Source organism: Thunnus albacares, chromosome 6 (assembly GCF_914725855.1).
Source record: "Thunnus albacares chromosome 6, fThuAlb1.1, whole genome shotgun sequence".
Taxonomy (NCBI): Eukaryota; Metazoa; Chordata; class Actinopteri; order Scombriformes; family Scombridae; genus Thunnus; species Thunnus albacares.
The window spans coordinates 29,694,515-29,716,329 of record NC_058111.1 but is presented as its reverse complement, the minus strand read 5'-3'; the positions used below and the strand labels follow the sequence as shown (position 1 = coordinate 29,716,329).

The 21,815-nt window shown below is 39.5% G+C and overlaps 1 protein-coding gene across 1 annotated transcript; it reads left to right on the top strand.

The window, feature by feature from the left end:
- The first annotated feature begins 128 nt into the window (after positions 1-128).
- wdfy1 (WD repeat and FYVE domain containing 1) lies at positions 129-21,727 on the top strand. The gene is made up of 12 exons (XM_044354196.1): positions 129-373; positions 2,119-2,186; positions 2,357-2,430; positions 2,621-2,675; positions 9,660-9,810; positions 9,915-10,027; positions 14,190-14,316; positions 15,387-15,492; positions 15,989-16,090; positions 16,205-16,335; positions 16,473-16,581; positions 18,151-21,727. Exons 1-12 carry the CDS (start codon positions 237-239, stop codon positions 18,208-18,210), a joined length of 1,233 nt encoding a protein of 410 aa, XP_044210131.1. The 5' UTR covers positions 129-236; the 3' UTR covers positions 18,211-21,727.
- The last annotated feature ends 88 nt before the right edge of the window (positions 21,728-21,815 follow it).

The following is a 21,815-nucleotide window of genomic DNA, read 5'->3' as shown; positions in this document are numbered from 1 at the left end:
TCCACACTCCAGGTCAGTAGGTGGCGGTATTGCGTTCAAAACCTGTTTGCCAACCGCTAATAAAACTAAACGAAGAAGATGAAGGTCTCACTCGACGCTCATGCCCCACTATACAGTCTGAATTGGTTAGGCGCATTGTTGCCGTCATTACGGTAACGCTGACAGCAGCTCTGGGTGTCAGCTGATCCTCAGTAGGAAAATCAGCTGCAGGAAAACACTGCTGGAGAGTTCAAACCATGGCTGCGGAGATACACTCGAGGCCCCAGACCGCCCGACCGGTACTTCTGAACAAGATCGAGGGACACTCAGACGCCATCAATGCAGCTGTTTTAATACCAAAAGAAGATGGAGTGATCACGGTCAGCGAGGACAGGTGAGCTCGCCAAGCAGGCTAAGCGGTCGAAAGCCCAGCAGCAGCAGCTAGCGGGCTCGGGCTATTTGCTGGTCGTTATATCAGTATTTCTTGGTACACTGTTTCAAAAAGGACACAACAAACATTTATTAATTCCCCAAGTTATCTATATTTAGCTATAGACATAATTTTTTGGTTGGGATATCCCATATGGAGCTAAGGAGCTAAGGTTAGCCCAGGCGAGTGTGGGGTTTGGCATTTGACACATTCATTTACCAAGAATGAGTCGTTTCCATAAAATATCCGCACCCTAGCTTATCATGGCAGTAAACAGGGAGATAACATTTGTATTTTATCCCGTAAAGCTGGTTTTACGACTCTGCTTTGATGTGCGTAACAGTTGTGTTAGATTATTAGTTAAGCTACCTTGCGACAACTCATTAGTTTCTCCAAATAACTGACATGCTGCCTTCAAGTGCTCTTAGTCATCTTTATCACAAGGGAAATTACATGTAGCCTAATAAACGTATTAATTTACTTGCTGTTAAAAATATTATCGCTGTGACGTTTATGTGTAATTAAACCATCAAATCAACAGCATATTTTCAAGGAATTGTGAAGGCAGTGCGGCTGTAACTGAATGAACTTCCTCACTGGCTCTCTCTTTAACGGTTGCCAGATAATCACAGCTGTGAAGGTGGTAAACATAGTCCTACTTGTACATCACATTCACCGGGCGAGGGTGATGAGCTGTAAGTGTTATCAGGGCTGTCATGCTCGGTTTCAAGTGTGAAGAAGCAACATCCTCATTTAAAGAGAAGGGAACTTAGTTGCTGTGAAGAAATGTGATGCAGTTTCCATTAGACAGATAAACCATTTGATAATTCAGTGGGGAAGTTGTGGGACGTTGGTGTGGCCCTCTTACATCTCATTTCCTTTAAAAAGGTTTAAAGAAGCTTGTTTTAAATGCACTTAGACAGCACATGTCATATGATTCTGCTAAACAGAACATGACAGAACATGACAGAACATACAATATGTACTGTGCAAAGTTGTCCAGTTTTGTGTGCTGTTATAAAGGGGCCTTTAAAATATGAACTATATAAACAGACTAGAGCTAAAGTGTTAAAATGCTGTAAAGCATAATACTTACTGAAAGAACACGTTTCAAATAAGCATTAGCCTAAATGCCTAATTTACGGTGTATATACAACAAACTCTGAGGAGCTGGTAAATGCCAACGCAAGGACAGTTTCAAAAGTGGTTCAGCATTGACTCATCTCTTTTGTAATTCGGTCTCGACAGTATTGTTTACAAAATTTATGTGCAGGCTTAGGTGTCCACCAAAATGTGACTTCACCAACTGAAATTAGTAAAACACATTTTTCGTACATATGTTACTCTGCCCGTTTCAGTGCTCTTTTGTGTACAGAGTCAAGCATTGCAGAGAGAATTAGGGCCGCTTTCCCAGAGGAGGATTAAGCCCAGCTGTACAGTAGATGTGAGCAGTCTTCAGTGGAGATATCCATGGAGTATTTCTCACTGAAACATGCCTCATTCTCACATCACTTTTGTATTTTTTTTTACTGCAGGATAGGTGCATGCGCATTAGAAATGCATTTAAAGTTGAAATCCCCATTGTCCAAAATTGACCTTCATAAAAGAAAGTAGACAGAATGTCCTACAAGTGGCCTTGCACCAGTAACATAAGAAACAGGAGAGTGCTCTGATTATGCTTGATTATACATTCTACCATTTATCCTCAGAACCATCCGGGTTTGGCTGAAGAGAGACAGCGGTCAGTACTGGCCAAGCATCTACCACACAGTCTCCTGTAAGTAAGACTGCATTATCTCAGTGGAATAATAAATGTGTGGAGAAAATTTGGAGAAAAAAAAAAAGAATCATTTTAGACCACTACAGCCACTCAATACACACAGTCTGCAACGTGGCATACTTTATTTTGCTGCTTATGTTGACTATCACCCTCTGTCTCTCCTATAGCTCCATGCTCTTGCATGTCGTACCACCATGACAGCAGACGCATCTTCATAGGCCAGGACAATGGGGCTGTTGTGGTAAGTAAGACTAAGTCAAACAAATGGACTTATATTCTCGCTCCAGGCTTACTCTTTTGAATGGTCAAACAATCTAGTTATTAAAAACCTGCATATCTGGTTCAAACAGGCCTCTTCTAAATGCCTGTGGGGGCAGGATGGTTATTTGATTTGAAACTTGTTTTTTTTTTTTTTTTTGCCTGCCTTCTAGGAGTTTCTCATCTCTGAAGATTTCAACAAGATGAACCATGTCAAAACATATCCAGGTGAGATCTTAAGATGAGAACACATTACACACAGCCGTCAGGTCCAGTGTGACAGTCCCACTGTCATTCTGTAATGTGTTGTTGATCTTTGACTGACAGCCTCAAACTCCTTTTGATCGCAGTATGACGTATGATTGCAGTATGATTGCAGGCTACAACATCACAGCCTCCCTTCATTGACAAGTAGCCAAGTGGTTGCAAAGATTAACAGAATGACAGTATACAGTATCCACAGTCCATCCATAGATTAAAAAAAAAAAACAAAAAAAAAAAACAAAAAACATCTGCATGAACCCTTTCTTATGGATTATTCTGAGCAAATCCCAGAAACAAAACTCTGCCGCTGCAAATGTTATGGACTGTAAGTTGGTTTATGAATTAAAATATCATAGAAAACACTTTCTGGCGAGAATAGGTATACCATGAAACTGCATTCTTCAGTCTTTTTCTCTACCATAGTGTATTAAAGACAGGTGTTATATCCAGTGAGTGTGCAATGAAAATACTGAAAATGTGTTGATTGTGTGCTGCTCAGTCCTTTTGCTGTCACTTACAGTTGGAAACATATTCTGAGGTGTATGAAGCTGAGTAAATGAGTGAAAGGACATTACTAAGCCATCAGAGATTCAATCTGCAGGCCTGTTTTCACTGGTGACATGTCCACTATGGGTATTTGTACTTGAATTATATGGCTTTATACTGTAGTTCTTGATACAGTATGTAGATCTCTAGAGTGACTTTGATCTGTGCATGTGAGTAAGTGTTTCAGTGGTGGTGTGTGTACTGTCAGCTGCCCCTCCTTGCCCCAAGAGACATCAGGAGACTGTCAAGGGAGAGCTACGTTGAGCATGAGTGACATAGCTGAAAGCATCAGTAAACTACTTCTCAGTACTTGCATTGTTTTGTACTGTTAGACCAAGCAGAAGGAGTGGACAATTAGACAACATAAATGTCTAATAAAAGTTTCCTTTTCCATCAAAGTGGATAACCCTATGATATATACTGTGTGAATATAATTGATCAGAATTATTAGTTAAAGTAGATAGCTGATGTTTTGCCACTTCTCAAGTGATCATTAAATTTAAGTTCAAGTTAACACATATACATAAATAAACTAGAAATTAACTGGAGGTGCGTTGTGTTTTGTCAATAGACTATCACATCATATATGCTCAGGTAGAGTCTCCCTTAAAAGTGATCTGTGGAGTTTTCTTGCTAAACAAAAAAACATTATGTTTGCATGCATTGTTTCCCACCAAACTCCTTGTGTGCATCCTTGAGGCCTGACAAACATGTGGAATGCATTTCTTCCTCATAAAACTTTTGAAAAGCAAATGTTTTGAATATTTAAATCATGCATTGTTTACATCCATGTTCGCTAGCTTACAGTCATTTTCTTCTTCCTTGCCTTTGTTGGTGCTTTACTTTGTTTCTTTGCATTACTGCTGCCAATGGCTGATCAGAAGTATGGTGTTAAACTGGTGGAAGGACTGTGTATCAGCCTACATGGCGGCTAGCAGCTAGTTAGCATAGCTAGCATCATTAGCATAGCATAGTAGTGCTTTGTGTCGCTGTGGTGTTTCCAGCTGTTAAACTGGAAACACTGCAGCTACACACAGCACCCTGGCACAAGAAGAAAAGTTAAGTTGAATGGTTGTGAGAAATAAAAATACGATGTGTCACTCAGTTGTTCTGACTGTGGTGCATGCTGTGGTGCCGTTATATTCACATTGATGGGCTCTCATTATGTTCCACTCTGGAGTGGCCGACCACCTAGTGGTAAAATTCGGTATTACAGTCTGGTCCAGTATTTGGCTTAATATCATACTTGTTTGAAAATGTTTACATTGGTCCAACCCTAGTGTGCATGACACCAACAAAACAAGGACTCATGAAAACATCGCTCTATAGTGCTACTAGTGGCCAAAAACTCTACAGGGTACCTTTAAACTGTACCAATAGATTCAAGTATAAGACATTTAAGAAATGTTGTAGTCCTGTATTATATTATTATTATTATTATTATTATTATTATTATTATTATTATTATTATTATTATTGTTATTATTATCTAGTTTTTGCTTATTGATTGACAATGAAGAAGTCACAGCCCTCATGTAGCAAGCAGTCATTTACAGCCTTTACATCTTGACCCCATCTCATAGTGGTCTAATTTGTTGGTTATGAACAGAACACTGTTCCAATGACTGTATCAGCAGCGATTTAGCCTCCTCAGTGGAAAACAAGGGAAAACAGCCAGCCTGTTGCTTTAGAGAGGAAACACCACATGTCACCACTGGAATGCTCCATCTGGTTTCTACCACTTGTAGCAAAATCAAGCAGCAGAGTCTGAACAGCAAAAATATGACTCACGGCCAGATCAAATGGGCATTAGGATTTGTCTGTGCACTTCAAAGATATGCAGGGATCAAAATCACCATTTGGCTTTTGGCAGTCAGTGTTACTTTCCTCAGAGCTGCAGACAAAGGAGTCTTGATTTCTTTTCTTTCTTTTTTTTTTCCAAGGGATTTTGGAAAATGCTTTTCTCTGTGTAGTTCATATTAATTACTTGCGTTATTCTGTAATCATGGTCATGGTGGCTTCATGCAGACAATCTTGTGAACACACTGCACAAGGAACAAACATTGTTGCTCCATCAGACAAGAGACAGCAACAGTCTACAGAAAACACAATAGTATGTTAAATAGATTTACGTGATAAAAAATGTTTCTGAAGTGACTGTTACTTCAACAGATGCCAGAAAGAAAGAAGTATTTTTAGAAAAGTAGAGTAGCAGAGGAAAAAGGGGAGAAGGAAGATCAAAGTTTCAGCCTCAGAGACTTGACCACAGTTTGGTCATGAGGCAGTAAAATGCAAGAGGACAAATATACAAAAAAATGTTTTCATTGATTAAAAGTACAAGTATATCTATCAATCAATCAAGTTTATTTGTCACATGTAATCATAAAAAGTATAATCACAGTGAAATGTAGTCCCATCAGTTCCTTCAATTTGTGCATTAAAAAGAGTTTAAATAGAATAGAAATAGTAATAAATATATGTTTATGATTGGAGGGAAAACAGTGAAGACAAGACTCTTCTTCTTCAAGCCATCTTCTCATTTCTTACTTGATGTACCATTTTCCTCAGGGGCCAGAGGTTACTAGCACATGGTCCCCGGAGGAGGACAGTCATTACCACTGCCTTATTCAAGTCTGTTCTTGTCTTGGACTGTCTGAACAACCTTCCCTATGACCCAGTTGCATGGAGGGGTGGTAGTCTTAGGCAGTGACCTCCATTTAGGATCCTGGTGGCCTGAGGGAAGAAGCTCTTCCTGAGCCTCTCAGTGCTGGCCTGGTTTATCTGGTACCTTCTTTCCGACTGCAGCAGGGAGAAAAGGCCATTATCTGGGTGGTTGGGATCCTTAATGATTCTCCTAGCCCTATTCTTGCAGCACCTGATGTAAATACCCTTTAGGCAGGGTAGAGCACTGCTTATTGTATGTTCAGCTGAACATACCACTCTTTTCAGGGCCTTGTGGTCCTATTCGGTGCTGTTTCTGTACCAGGCAGTGATGTTCCCCATCATGATGCTCTTGATGGTGCAGGAGTAGAAATTCCTCAGTATTTTAAGAGATACCCAGAATTTCCTTAAGTGTCTGAGGTGAAACAGTCTCTGCTTTGCCTTTCTCATAACTGAGTCAGGATGCAGTGGCCAGGTCAGGCCCTCGCTGATGTGGACACCAAGGTACTTGAAACTGTCCACCCTCTCCAACAAGACCTGTTGATAATAAGGGGGGCATAGTTCCTTACCTGCTTCTTCCCAAAGTCCACTATCAGCTTCCTAGTCTTGCTGACATTCAGGAGTAGGTTGTTGTCCTGACATTGATCGACCTGCCCACTGATACTGTCTGGTCCTGGTGCTTTCTTGCCATTCACATGCTTGAAAACTCTCCTTATGTCATGCTCAGAAAGGGTGATAGGTGTGAAAGGTGCACCCACCCATCCATCAACCTCTGCTTCAGCTGTTTTTGCCTGCCAGCTGCTGCTGGCCTCAAAGCGAGCATAAAAGTTGTTTAGCTCACTTGCTAGAGACGCACCAGCACTTGACAAGGAGGAGGGGGAGGGCTTGACACATGTTTCTGGGATGCCCTCATAGTACTGTAGTTCCACTTTGTTCTTGTTGTCCCTTTTTGCCTCCTTTATTGCTTCTTACATTGTAGACTGCTGCTTTATAATTGTCCATGTTTTCAGACTGCAGCCCTAAGTTGTAGGCTGTAGTGCGTGTGTTTATGGCATCCCGGATGTCTCTGGTAATCCATGGTTTCTGGTTGTGAAATGATTTAACTGCAGTTTTGGGTACAGTTGCTTCTGTTGTTTCACAAATTAAATCCACCACGGACTCAGTGAATTCATTGATGTCATCGGTGACGTCGACGGTGGTGTCCTGGATTGTACTCCAGACTGCTTCATGTAGTGTAGACTGTAGAGCAACCTCTGATTGGCCTGACCATTTCCTGACCTCTTGCGTCACTGGGGCGTGCGTTGTAGTTTGTTTACATACTTGGACATACTCAACAAGAAGGCTGCATGATTGCTCTTCCCGAATGTGGTGAGCAATTCTGCTCTGTAGCTGTTTTTGAATGACATGTAGCAGTGATCCAGAGTGTTTATTCCTCTTGTGGCGTAGTCAATAAGTTGATGGAAGTCAGGCATAACCTTAAGATTAGCCTAATTGAAGTTCCCAGCAACAATCAGGATTACTGGTCTGCGAGCAGTTCAAGTCTTTGCAAAGATCCGACAGGGCAGCCTCTGTGCTTGCCTGTGGTAGGATGTAGACTGCCGTGATAATGACTGATGTTAATTCCCTCGGTAGAAAGTGCCTTTTGCATTTGATTGACAATCATTCCAGATCAGGTGAGCAGAATGGGATAGCATTTTAATATTCACACTGTCACACCAATCCTTATTCACCATAAAGCACACACCTCCTCCTTTTGTCTTGCCAGAGTCCTCCACTCTGTCAGATTGGTATACAGAAAAGAGTCACGTGGTTGAATGCCACCGTCCAGTATTTAGCCAAGTTTCAGGGCAATGAAAGGACATTACAGTTCCTGATATCCCGTTGGAAACTGATGTGGGCACGGAGGTCGTCCAGTTTATTAACCAACACCTTGGCTAAACAGGATACTTGGCAGAGAAGATCCATGCGGCCAGGATCACAGCCGGTGTTTAATCCCTCCACGTTTACCTCAGTGTTTCCTCCAATGTTGAGATGGATGCAGAGATGCATGGAGAGATGGTCTTGCTTGTCTATGTGGTCAGGATCATAGCTGGTGTTTTTCCCCTCCACCTTTCCCTCAATGTTTACTCTGATTTACATTTGAAAACCTCGACCAGCCAGGTAGCAGAGTTGGCAGGAGGAGAGTTAACAAAGTGGTGAGTTGACCATTTCCCTATACTGATGAGTGACTTGTAGTCATATGTTATCTTTGTTGAATATTATTAGCAGAGCTAGAGGTGACTGAATTGGTCTACGCCTTCTAGAACCAATAAAATGGGTTTATTTAGCTTAAATTGGACATGATTTCAGGTTTATCGTTGCCTCAATTCTAATAGTTAATCTTACTTTCTTGTGCACTAAAAGAAGAGAGAAATTATTTGTTTTAGCTTGTCATGTGAGAGATGCGCGGCCATACAAACCCGATTTACCCAGTATAGCATTTCTCATTTAAGTGTAATAGAAGGCCTGTCCATATTTCATGCACAGTAATGTGGTTTGTTACACCCTGCATCAGTAGATTGTAGCCTATTGAACCCTGACTTTTCCTTTAAATTCTCCCTTATATATCTTTACAGCTGGAAAAATTATAGAGGAAAAATATTTTCCACATGATTTGATAGTTTCATGTCCTCTCTCTGAATCTACATGCAGTATTGCAACAATACATGCCATCATTTTATAGCTGCAGTGTTGCGTGAAATAGAAATAAATAAGGGCTCTTATTAACTCTTAATAGTTCAACATGATATAAGATTTTGTATCTTTGGAAACTTGGGATCTTATAAAAAAATAAAAGTAACTCTAAACATTTGTGATGATGAGCCAACTGGAGGTCCATTTGAGGATATATTTTGGGATGTAAAATTGTTTGATTGTACTGGTGAAATTAATGCTGGGTGACATGGCAAAAAATAAAAAATGTTACTTTAGACATGACGAGCACTCCAGCTATAGCCCTGCTAATGTTAGCATTAGCATAGCCTCGTCAGCGGATGCGGCTGAGTTTGTCCCTCTTTGCCAGCCTGGGTTCACTGTTTACCTGGGGACAGACTCCAACATAGAGACTAATCTGAGGGTGCTGCAGTATCATCACATCAATTTCGTGCCCCTCGGTTCCACTCATTTTATTTCCCTCTTTTCCAGAGGACATCCACTTTCGTTTATTTCTGCTGTCTGATAGTTTGTTAGATCTATCCATATTGAGTAAAAAATGCCTGAAGTTTATCATCGTTATCATTATAACTTTTATTGTGATCCCGTATCGAGATCAGATACTTTACATCAGCAAATACTGTATGTTGCGTATCAGCATGGTGTCTGTATTTACCCTTTCTTTTATATTAGCCATAGTTTTGAACAATGCAGTGTTTCAAAAAGGCTTGAAAACCTGCTGAATGTAAAACCATAGATGTTGAATACAGAAATTTGACAACAAAAGTGTGCACCTTAGAGGTGATTCCCAGATGGACTATTAACTCTGATAGGAGTACAGTCGGCTGAAGGGATTTGTCTGACTTAGTCTGGATTACTGCGGCAGTAAGCAGAGCCTCTGATGGGATCAGCACTTGGAAAAGGCAAATTAGTCTTATATGGTGCTCATCCATGACAGTTTGGAGAAATGGAATAGATGTGATCTTGTCTGATGTTTATCCAACATGTCTTGTGCCTTTTTAAAATGTCGTGTATGTGTGTGTTTTGCAGCCCACCAGAACCGTGTGTCAGATATGGTGTTTTCCCTGGAGAGTGAGTGGGTAGTGAGTACTGGCCATGACAAGAGTGTGAGCTGGATGTGCACTCAGAGTGGCAGCATGCTGGGGAGACACTACTTCACTGCCTGGGCCTCCTGCCTACAGTATCCTTCATTCACTCACTATGTGTGCAGCACTTACTGTAGGAGTATTTCTCAGTTGAGTTGTTAACATGTCGCGCCTGTTTAAACCCTGACCCCCTGCTCAGATACGATCACGAGACACAGCATGCCTTCGTCGGCGATTACTCAGGACAGATCACGCTGCTGAAACTGGAGAAGCAGACGTACTCCACCATCACCACACTGAAAGGACATGAAGGTAAAGACACACATGCTGCATACACACCTGCCCAGAACTGAAGAATCATGTTTATCATTGACAAAACTTCTGTTTTTGAAATGAGAGATGACCCAGATTCTTCCACATGATTCATTATGCAAGAAAATGAAACTGTTTTCAATGTTCAAAAATAAATTTTGCATGATTTTAGTTATAGATTTATCTATGTGACTATGTGGCCATCTAAAGGATTTGACAAGTCTGAAAAAGCATCGAAATCTATTTCCTGAAAAAAAGGCCTTAAAGGTTTTTAGACTTTTTAAAAAAATATTTTTTAACAGCATAAAAACCAGATGATAGAAATAAGGTCAAGAAGCCACAAGCTTATACAATGGAGCTTCCCTTAACCCAAAGGAAAGAAATACAAACTAATAAATACAGCAGGATTCATCAAAATACAAAGAAAATAAATGACAATAAGAAACACACAAAATGAACAGAAGAGTCCATCAATCAGGAGACAACAGTACTTTAAAAACAAAGAAATACACGTATGAAAGAAAATGAAATAAAAATTAAGACATCAAGAATTAGACATGAATTAAATGTGATGACAATTTGTTTCTTTAATTTTCAAAAGATAGCGAGTTCTTCTTGTTAATGTGTATTTTAGCATTCCATATCTGTACACCACGATATCTTAGCGAACACTGGCCATGTTTCATTTTGTAAAAAGGAAGATGAAGATGAGCTGATGGATCTGTCTGGTGTTTATAAGAATGAGTTTAAGAATCAAATTTTTAAAAAGTTTCTAAAAGATAATTGGAGAAAAACATATATTTATATATAAACACACACATAGCTGATGAATATTTAAGTCATATACTGAAAGAATGTTAAGTTTTCTGAACAAGGGGACAGAAGTCTCATTAGAGTTTGAGAAAGTTGCCAAACTTACAGATCTGTTTTTGCAGCACATGAAGCTCATGGAGATCTCAGTTTTGATGAAGATCCCCAGTGATTTCACAGTTTTGGTACAAATAAAATGAGTATGTTTTGTTATAATGTAACTTCCCATCAACTAAAATGCTAAAGAAACATGTGTAAGAAATTTGAGAAATTTCCATCAGTAGATGGATGCTAGAAGGTATTGAAAAGTCTTCAGTCACAAATCCATCTGTTCATTATATGCTGCTCATCTGGGTCCAGCTTGCATTTATTTAATTAAATATGTCATCAGGAATTTTGTTACACACTGCTGGGAAATATTGAAACCATATAATATAATAGAACATAATTCTAGGCCATATTATCCCTACTGGTTTTCTGTGATATTTTCATACTTCATACAAGCCGGTATGATTGTGAAACAACTATTCTATTCAAGTCTATATCTATCCTGCAGAAAACCAGAATAGAGTTTTGAGCCCCAGCAACAGCTTTACACACTTGAACATTATTTTCCGAGTATTGTCTCCAGGCAGGATGTGACACCATTGAAAAGAAATCCAATCTTTTGGCTTTGGATGATGGTGATTGGGAAATGCTGTCTCATAGTGCTGGAGAAATTCCCATAACTGCTTGTTTAGGCTAAGATTTGGTAACTCTGCTGTTCTTCCAGCCATTCAATGACCACTTGATCTCTTTAGATGTGAGTACTGTCCTTCTGGAAATCTCCCATCTAAACACAAACGCTTCATCAGTGGATGAACATTACTTAGATGATGGTTTATATTCTCTAGTGTTTACTTTACCTTTTGAAGTCATTCAATGTTCTTGTAGCTGTGCCAAGGAAATGGACCACACAACAAAAACAAACTGCCAGGACACTTCACTGAGTGAAACAAACCATTCCTTATGCTCTTCTTTGGGGATTTATCACACGTGAACTCATGAGCTTGTTGAGAAAAGAACTAACGATGACTCATCTAAATGCCTATCTCATCTCTCTAAAATGCCTCTGTTTTTACCACAACCATATTGCTTACAAAACTCATCTACAAAACATCCTCTTTATCAAGTATTGACATATGTTAGTATACATTTTATAAGAGTCACAAAATGGAAATATATTCCCTGCCTCTCTTTTATCTGCAAATTGACTGCAGTGTTCATATAATACATTTTAATTGGACTGATGGTAATACATATTAAAGGGTGTGGCTTTGGCTCAAGCTGTGTACAAGCTGGAGTTCCATCCAAATATTTAATGGAAATTATGATTAATCAAATTTGGAAAACAGAATGAAAAGGTCAGACTTTGCCTTGCTCACATCAGGGCTTTCACATTTACTTTTTGCCAAACTGAGTCGCATATTGTAACTATATTGCATATAAGTTTGCTTAGAGTTTGTGTGACTGATAGACTTATAGTTGCAGTAGAGGAGCATGAAGTTACAGCTACTGTTTTTTCCACTAAACATTATCAATAAGGAGCTATAAATGGCTTGGCTCCCTACTGCGTGCTGCATGTGGCTTAATGAGAATACTGTGTAAAAGCTGAAGTACCTAAGAAAGCTTTGATAAGCGATTAGATGACAGGATTCTATGGTTGTAAAATGCTGTGTGGGTCATGTAGCTACAGTTTCTGCCGGCATAATCAGTCCTCCACCACCTGCCACAGACCATAAATTATTCATCATATGACTGGAGTGGGTCTGACTTCAAGAGCTTTATTGTGTGTCCCACAGTTCAGTTCCTGTTGAAAGCTCAAAAGAGTTCCAGTGGAAAACATGAAAAGAATTATGTCTTTGCAAGTTGGCTTGTGTGGAAAATCAGTGATACAACAAAATCAGAAATGCAGTTTAAGCATTTTAAGTCACCATAACTCAGATTTAAACAGATTGTACATACTTTAACAACATTCTGTTTCATACTCAGACAGAAGGAAAGTGAAAGCATGTGTGATGTGCTTTATCCTCTCAGAAGAACAGGCAGATGGTCTGTGTTGTGTAGCTGATCAGCTGAATGCAACTGTTCTCTGCTTAATTAGAGCCAAGGGCATGACAAAAAGGCTGAGCCAGAACAAAGCCATAAAAAATGCTAATACTGTAATTCCACAAACTATTTACAATGAAATCTGTGCCCATCCGTTGTCAGATCATTGGCAACAGCTGTTAGTCTGCTGTCTTTTTTTTCCTTAGCAGTCTCAAGGAAAATAATTTGGCAAGTAGCTGTATTTTCTCCTTAGTTAGTTACCCTCTTGCTAGCTACACAGGCTAATCCCTGGCAACTAATACCAATAGACAGATTTTAGAAATGGATTTTTATTGTGGGGTTAAATAAATGAGAATTAGTTATAGTTATGTTGGCAACATAACTATGATTGGACAGTGCTGAGCTTTTCTTGCTCTTCCAGCAATTTTCCACAGCTCTTGTTAGATGTTAGTTATGTTTTCTTAATCAGCTGCTTACTATAACAGATGTAGTCTTACATGAGCAGAAAATACTCTGCTTTGAACAATAAGTTGTGTCTGATGTGATTTTTCCACAAAGAAGTTCAAATACCTAGTAAGAAATTCTTAGAATTACATCTACACTCTCTCCCTCTTTGGAAAATCCAGAATCTCTGAATATTAAAGTTCATTTTCAGCATATGTGCACTGGAGGCTTCAAGTTTCCACATCACACTATTTATATCACAAATCATGCTCGCACATCCTCATCTTAAATTCAGATTTAAGGCGAACTGAAACTTTCCCTCTTCAGCAAATGAATGTGAAAACAGCCTTCTAGTGTCAAACTCTGCACGTACATCATTCTGCACTGTGGAGCTCAAACATCCAGCTGAAGGGACAAGAAACGAAACACATTTTTGAGTGGAGGCGGACTTTTTGGCAGTAAGTTATCAGGGGCTTCAAGTTTATAGCGTTGTAGCCTAGAGGAGTGCCACTGGTAAGCAAGACATTACAATAAGTAGCCGTATAACGAAACAATTAATGAGATCTTGGTAAGATCAACTCAGTGTGGTGTGCATTAATAGAAAAACAGGGCTCATCCAAAAATGGCCAGATTTATGCCTTTTTAAAATGAGAAGGCCCTCCAGTTCCAGACTGAATGTGTTTGGTCGGAGTTGGCTGTAGTTCTCCCGCATGGCACTGGGTGGAGCCAACAAGTCAGACCTTAACACTGTCCCTCCACAGGCTCTTGCACTATACATGTAACAAGTGTGTTCGCCTTCCTCTCTGTGAATTGCTTCCAGGTAGTATAGGAGTCCTGTGGTGGGACCCCGTCCAGAGGCTGCTGTTCTCAGGGGCTTCCGACCACAGCGTCATCATGTGGGACATCGGAGGCCGCAAAGGACGAACGCTACTGTTGCAGGGACACCAGTAAGTCCTGCAGCTTTGAATGTGAACATGTGGCTTAAAACGTGAACCAGGGAAAACGGGCTCTGATGAAACGACATGTAGATGTGTCGCATATTTCTCAGAGGACAAAAAAAAACACCTTTTTCTTCTCACAATAGCGTCTATCTGTCTGTCACAGTCATCCCCACACTCTCTTGTCACTGGCAGGTCTCAGTGGTGTCAGTAACAGCTGTCCCCAGGCGCTGACTCTGTTTTTATCTCCACTTCTCAGTCTTCATACATATTTCACCACCCTTTATCCCCTCCCCTCTCCCCCGTTAACAGGAGTCATCGCAAAGCCCGTGTACTGTGTGGCAGACTAGGCCGATAACAGCAGGATTTACAGAGGTTTATTTCTCAGACACCCATAAAAATGAGAATTGTAATGCTCTTGTGGTTCGGAAGGGTCCTAAATCCTGTTTGACCTGGTCCTCGTTTCTTTTCAACCCTCTTTGTGTCCTTTTTTCCTCCTCTCCTCCGTTTTACTAATGTATTTAATAGACTTCCTTTTATGGGATTTAACATTTATATGACATTGGTGGTATGGCAGTTGACAAGATATGAGAAGAGAGAATTAATGAAAGTTTTAGTTTTAAAATTCAGTCTGTGTATTTGTGTTATTGTGTTGTTTAACCTTTTACTCTAATCCTTATACGTGTCATAATAAAAGCTGCAGTCATTCATTTTTGGCCAGTAGGGGACAGAAAAACATCAAAATAAGCTGACTGAGTTTATCATACTGTTATGTTATGCCTATATGTTAGCACAGGGTTGACTATGAGCAAGAAAAAATATCTATCTTTGAAGCTGCTGAAGTTTCTACTGTGTTCACTGCTAGTCACCAACTTTGTCTGTCCGCTGTCTGCAGCTGGGCAGTGGTTTTATCAGTGGCTCTGCAGTAAATGTGATGCCAAATTACTAAAACAATGAGCTAAAAGAGACTAAACATCAGCAGATTAGCAGGGTTTGGTGTTGATTCTCTGTGATTTTTTTAAATATTGCTTAATTCAGGATTATTCATTCATTTTCCCTCTATTCTGCGACTCCCTCAGCGAGCGTGTTCAGGCCCTGCGTTACCTCCAGTTGACCAGGCAGTTGGTTTCGTGCTCAGCTGACGGAGGCATCGCAGTGTGGAACATGGACACACCCAGAGAAGAGGTTTGCATCACTGTTACAGCTGCTGTAAAAAAAAAAAATAGGGTGTAACTAAATAGTCTACTCACAGTGTTGTACTACACAAGATACACGGTTGATAGCTTCATATCCTTTTTATACCATTATTTTCAGGTTTTGCCATAAATAGTTTTTCTCATTGATGCTATTGTAAACTGTAAAGTAATAGAATCTCTTACATGAAAATATAAATCAATATGTTTTACAATCAGATGCTTATATACATATAAAGAAGTAACAAAGTCATGATCCTACTATGTTCTAGAAGGAAAATAGTACTCACTCACTATAATACAAGCAGTATACAGTAGCTGCCATGGAACTTATGGTATTTTAGAGGGGCGTTTTGGTCTCAGTTCTGGTTTGGATGATTTAAAATAATGATCATAGAAGTACTAGAAATTATTTTAGTAGCACTTACTTTGCATTGTGATGTTGCTGAATGTTTAATGGCGGTCTTCACCTGTACCTGTTTCTGCAGGCGCCCCAGTGGTTAGACAGCGACTCGTGTCAGAAGTGTGAGCAGCCTTTTTTCTGGAACATCAAGCAGATGTGGGACACTAAGACCCTGGGGCTCCGACAGGTAGGAGAGTGGTGTCCTTACTAAAGTGCACCTGTATCAGTTTTTTCTGTACCGTTGTTAGTCCTGCGCACCATTCAGTTGTCAGAAGTTTATGGGTGTATTTCCTGTGTGCAGCACCACTGCAGGAAGTGCGGCAAAGCTGTGTGTGGGAAATGTAGTTCTAAACGCTCCACGTTCCCAATTATGGGCTTCGAGTTCCCGGTGCGGGTGTGTGATGCCTGCTTTGACACCATCAAAGAAGAAGAGTGAGTAAAGGGGTTGTGTAAATAATTGTAACTGATTGGTCACTTCTATCTCTTTTTCTTTTCATTATATCCCTGTTTTCAGAAGCAAACCCTGATGAAATGCTGTCATTGTGTGTGTGTGTGTGTGTGTTTTGCAGTCGAACACCGTTGGCCACATTCCACGAGGGGAAACACAACATCGCCCACATGGACATGGACCCATCTAGAGGCCTGATGGTCACATGTGGAAGCGACCGCATTGTTAAGGTCAACAACAGTTCTTTGATAGCAGATACAGTAATTCTTGCATGTGATCGGTCTGTGTCAAACACAGGTCCTTTGAATTGGAACAGAAACAAATCAAATATTCAAATTAGTATTATTTTTCAAAGCTGTTATCTTAGATTCAGATTCCTGGTATGAAATAAGACTGTCTGAAGTTGGTTATTAAGTAAAGCAAATTATCTGTAATCTAAACTCAAGTATCAAACACTTGATCCCTGTACGGCTTGAAAGGTTGTTGAGGCACTTACACATATAACTGTATGCCTGTAAAAGGCAATGAAGCACCTGAGTGGTGGGGTGCTGTATATTAAGATGACAACAGACAACAACAGTGGAAGACAGTTTTGAAGGAAACCAGTAGAGCTTGTCCAGAATTCCCCACATTTATATGACGTCTCTTGCTGCTGCCACTTTTTACGCCATAATATAATTTTATATTGTCCAAGAACACGTTTTAAAGGAAGATAATATTCCAGTGTTGGCCAGAAGTGATTTGGCTCTGATCTGCCCCCTTGTGGATGTATATTTTAATCCTCCAGGTACAGACAAAGCCAGAGGCCAATGCTTGCATTGTTATAAAACAACTACACTCTTAAAACAGTCACTCTAGTTAACTTGAATTCATGTCTGTTACAATTTACTTAGTTTTCACTGTGGAAACAAAGCATCAAAACTGTCACCGTAACTTCTTAAACCACCACCATGATGCTGGTGCAGCATAGTATATCTCTCCAGTCACACTCTATTTTAAGTCACCCTGTTTAGCATTAATAAGCAGCATATAATCAGTTCATAAATTGTTTAACACTACAGTATAGCAGATATGAGTGTTTATTAGTGTATAACTCCTGTGGGCAGCCATAAGTAGACACTGGTATATAATGATAATGAATGACAATATAGTAAAAAAAACAAAACAAGTCTTCACAGGAGAATTTATAATAGCTGACAAATACTGTACATTAATAAACACATTATAATGTACATATTACTGCTTATGACTATATAATGTGTCAAACCATGTATTAACTATTTATATACTGCTTATAAATGATAAAGGAGGAGGACATAAAAGTAAGTGTTACCACTTCTCTGTCTGTCCATCCATGTGCTCATTATGTTTGTGACCATGTTGCTAGGTTTGTAAGCAGGCAGGTGAGTAACAGAAGCAGTGTCTTTAGCTATATTTTGATGCATATGAATAGACAGCATAGAGGTGGATTACATACTAGGGAGAAGTTTGTTTAGATGTTCCTTCACCCTTTCAAGCCTTGAGGGGGTGATTATTGAAAAAAGAGGGTGTTTTTTTCCCAGTAAAAGCTCACATTAGTCATGAATTCTTGCACTGTTTCATGTTTATATTTATTTCAACTGCAAAACTGGTGTAAGCTATCAAGAAAAATGAAAGTCTTAAATCTAGCTTGTTGACAGAAAAACTGTCACAAAGCTGCAGCTGCAGATGATCTGCTTTATCGTTTACATCCTGTTCATGAGTGTTCTCAGCTTTGCACCACCTCTCCTGTCATCGTCATTGGCTGTTTGTCTCCACAGATCTGGGATATGACGCAGGTGGTTGGCTGTAGCTTAGCAACAGGCTTCTCTCCGCGCTGATTGGTCCAGCCGACTACGTGCCCCCCTCCACCCCCCCTCTCTCCAAGCTCCGCCCACTCTTCCAATGTCATGGAAACCCCTCTGTACAATATATCTCCCCAACACGCCTGGGCTCTTCAGCTACAACCAGGCCTGCTCTTGGTGAATGTGTGTGTGTGTAAGTGTGTGAGTGCTGATGGTGCAGGTCTCCACATTCCTTTTGCTTCTCATAACAAACTATCCTTTAATTTCACTACTCCTCAGTCCTACATGAAAGTGTGTGCGACTGATTTTTGACTTTTTGCTCTGAATCCGAAACAGAACCCTAAGCACAACGATGGCGTGTAAGTGTGTGTACATGTGTGCATGTATCGTAATTATTCCTCCTATGGGAGGAATGGTATTGATATTAGTGTTTACATTTAATATTTCTGATGCTTCTTTTGACAAAGGTCATTTTTTTTATTACCTTTGCACTGTAACATTAGGTTTCACAAAATCGCTGACCTGCCAGTCCTATAAAAAAAAAAAAACATACACTAGCTTCTCCTGCTTATTATTGTGGCCCACTAACTGCATATTACTCACTGTCACTGTAACATGTATAAAAACCTAAAAAGCATCTGTATATACCCCTGCATCATGTTTATAGTAGAGATACTTGCTTGAAATGACTCTTTTTTTTCCTCTCTCTTATTGATTTCTTGTTTTCTCTTTCACTAGTTGGCCTTAAATCACTCTCAGGAGGTTTTACATCAGTAGGTTGTCGCTGGGCGGGGCTCTTGATGTCAGTCGTAAACCATCCCTAACGTGTATTCATTCGAGCATTGTAAGAAAATCAATAGAGCAACCACTTGTTGATAGATGAATGAAATCTCTCGGTACATTTGAAGATGCTGCCGGAGAAATTTGATGCAGTTGTCAGACGTTTGCTTGACAACGCTGACACATCCTCTCACCTTATGAACCCAAGTGAGGCAGGGAAAATTGGAATACGTCGCCGTAGTAACAAGTCATGTTTGAGTGTCATGCACTGACCGCAGCATCATCAAACATATTGTTGCAGCCATCCTGAGATGAACCGTTCTATCTTGATCAGTTCAAGATTTAATCTCGTGGTCTCAACCAACTTAATTTTGATAAACAAGTCTTAAAAAAAATAGCACATCATTAGCATTTATCACTCTCTTTAGAAATCTGTGTTTAGGTAGATGCGACACATGGCACTGATGGTGTAAACCCAAGACTCTAATGCCTTGTGAGAATTACTTGTCATCTGTAATTAAAAAAGAAAAACAACAGAGTTACAAATTATACTGTGGTGCAAAATTGGATTAACTTTTACCAGAAAGGCACTTAGGTACTGGACAGGTACTCTAAACTTAATGTAGCAAATGCTGGTATGTTGAAGTCATTGCCAGCTGAATCAGGGCTGCCTGTGTTCCTTCAAAAGCCTTAAAGAGAGAAGGACACACTCACAAAGCCTTTTTAGTAGTTTGTCGGTGCTTACGACTGTTCACCCATTCACTCTCACGCACTCACCTTGTTATAAAGCTCTGGATGTCTCATTTGCGTTCCTTTCATCCTGTTCTTTTTTTTTCCCCTCATGTTCTGTTCTGAACTCTCTTACAGCTCCCCCACCCCCCCCACTCCACCCCCACCCCCCCACACACATACACACATACACATCTGTGTTATAAAGGATGTCTCATAGCGCTCTCACCACTGCACTGAATTGCACAACTCGTGGTCTTTGTCGTTGACTTAAAACATTTTTGCAAGTTCTGATTTGGGAGAGATAATAGCTGGATTAGATGTAGCGTCCTTGTAAATAGTGGCTAATATCTTCTAATGTTAGACTAACGCTTGCCTTATTGTAAGTGGAAAAATGAGCATTATACTGTTGGAGTTCCTGATTTCAAATGTAGTTACATTCCAGTTTTTTGATTATGTAGTGTATATTTATATTTGTAGTAAAGTATTTATCTATTATCACTGTAAATGGTTGTTTACTTTTCTTTGTGCCCATCTAGTAGTCTTTATTTCCTCGTGAAAACTAAAACATGTTAAGCAAATGAAGCCCATTCAAACTCTAATGACGAGATGAAATGAAATGTCAGATTAAGCAGAATTTTACATCCTAACAAGGACAGAGACTGGTTGGTTAATCAAGTCACAGCAGTGGTTGACTGCTATTGTTTCCCATCATCAATGTCCACATCAATAGATAGACAGATCAATAGATATTTAGATGTCACACAATATAATACTTGGGGTTACACTGAACGCTGAAACAGATTGAATATGTCAGTAGCCAATATTATAAACTAATGTTATCATGTTGACATCAGTGGATGCTCTGGGATAAAACATGCCTTAAATTGTTATACATAATTATCACAAGAATTGGCAAAATGTGTCATTAAAGCTGCATTAATTTTTTTTTGGCTGAAAACATTTAAAATACTATAAATATGTTGAACATGTAATCAAAAAGTTGACATATGGAGCAACATTAGGATTCATTTGGGGTTCCTTACTCTGTCCATTTGAGGAATATAAGTCCAATATTCACTCTTAGCTGTTCACTTTTAGCTCTGTTTTGGTCTCCACCAACTCCTAAGGAAAATATTTGTCTTTTAGCTGCTTAATGTTCCACCAGGGGACAGGAAAACATACCCTTTTCACATGACATATAATCATTTGATCTATTGGTAATTTAAAAATAGGTGCAGCTTTAAAAAGTCTTTGCATGTTTCAGCGCTGTTGACTTTTTAGTCAGCTCCCAATTTTGGGAAACTGATCAGATAGTCTAACCTCAAGTATTATAAAAACTCATGTCACAGAGCGTCATCAGGGATCTACAGGGTTATTGACAATGCTACCGTACAATCAGGAGTCAAAGCTCTCCTTTCCTATTTCACTTAACTCAACATTGAAGCTTCTTCCAGTCATTACTTCTAATCATGTCCTGGTAACAGATTGTGTTTGGTGATAAAAAGGCTGTCTGCTCAAACACTGACTCCGGGGTCTTAACTGCATAGCAGATGGACAAGATGTTAAAGGTTTGATGAATGGCTGGATTGGTTGTTTGCTGAAAAAGCTAATGAAATAGATCTTCAGATCACCAGACTGTCACAGGAAGGAAGGAATAGATTTTGTCAAGTCATAAATGTCATGGTTTATTTATAGGAGTCATTTTGTTCAGTTTTTGTCATCTTTAGTTCATCTAACACTAGAATGGTCAGCCTTCATGTTTATGACAGGCCACATTAACACTTGATGACTCATTTTCCACAACACCAGGGCCCATATCTCAAACTCTGTAAATTGATTTCTGTTTGACTTTTTCTCTTCTAACTGCTTGTAAAAGACACTTGCTGTCCCAAAATGATGTTGTTAATGTATATCTCAAAATAATTGTATTTTTAAATACTTTTGTTGACAATACAGTACTGACTTTGGTCTCCCTGTGACCTCAAACCAGGTCACAGAGAGAAAAGAATCAATGCTTAATAAAGATATTCTGATATGTTTATTTGACTGTTCTGTTTCTTCTGGAGAGGTTCAAGAATAAAAAGTAATTCGGAGGCACAATGAGACACAAACAGTCTTTTTTTTTTTTT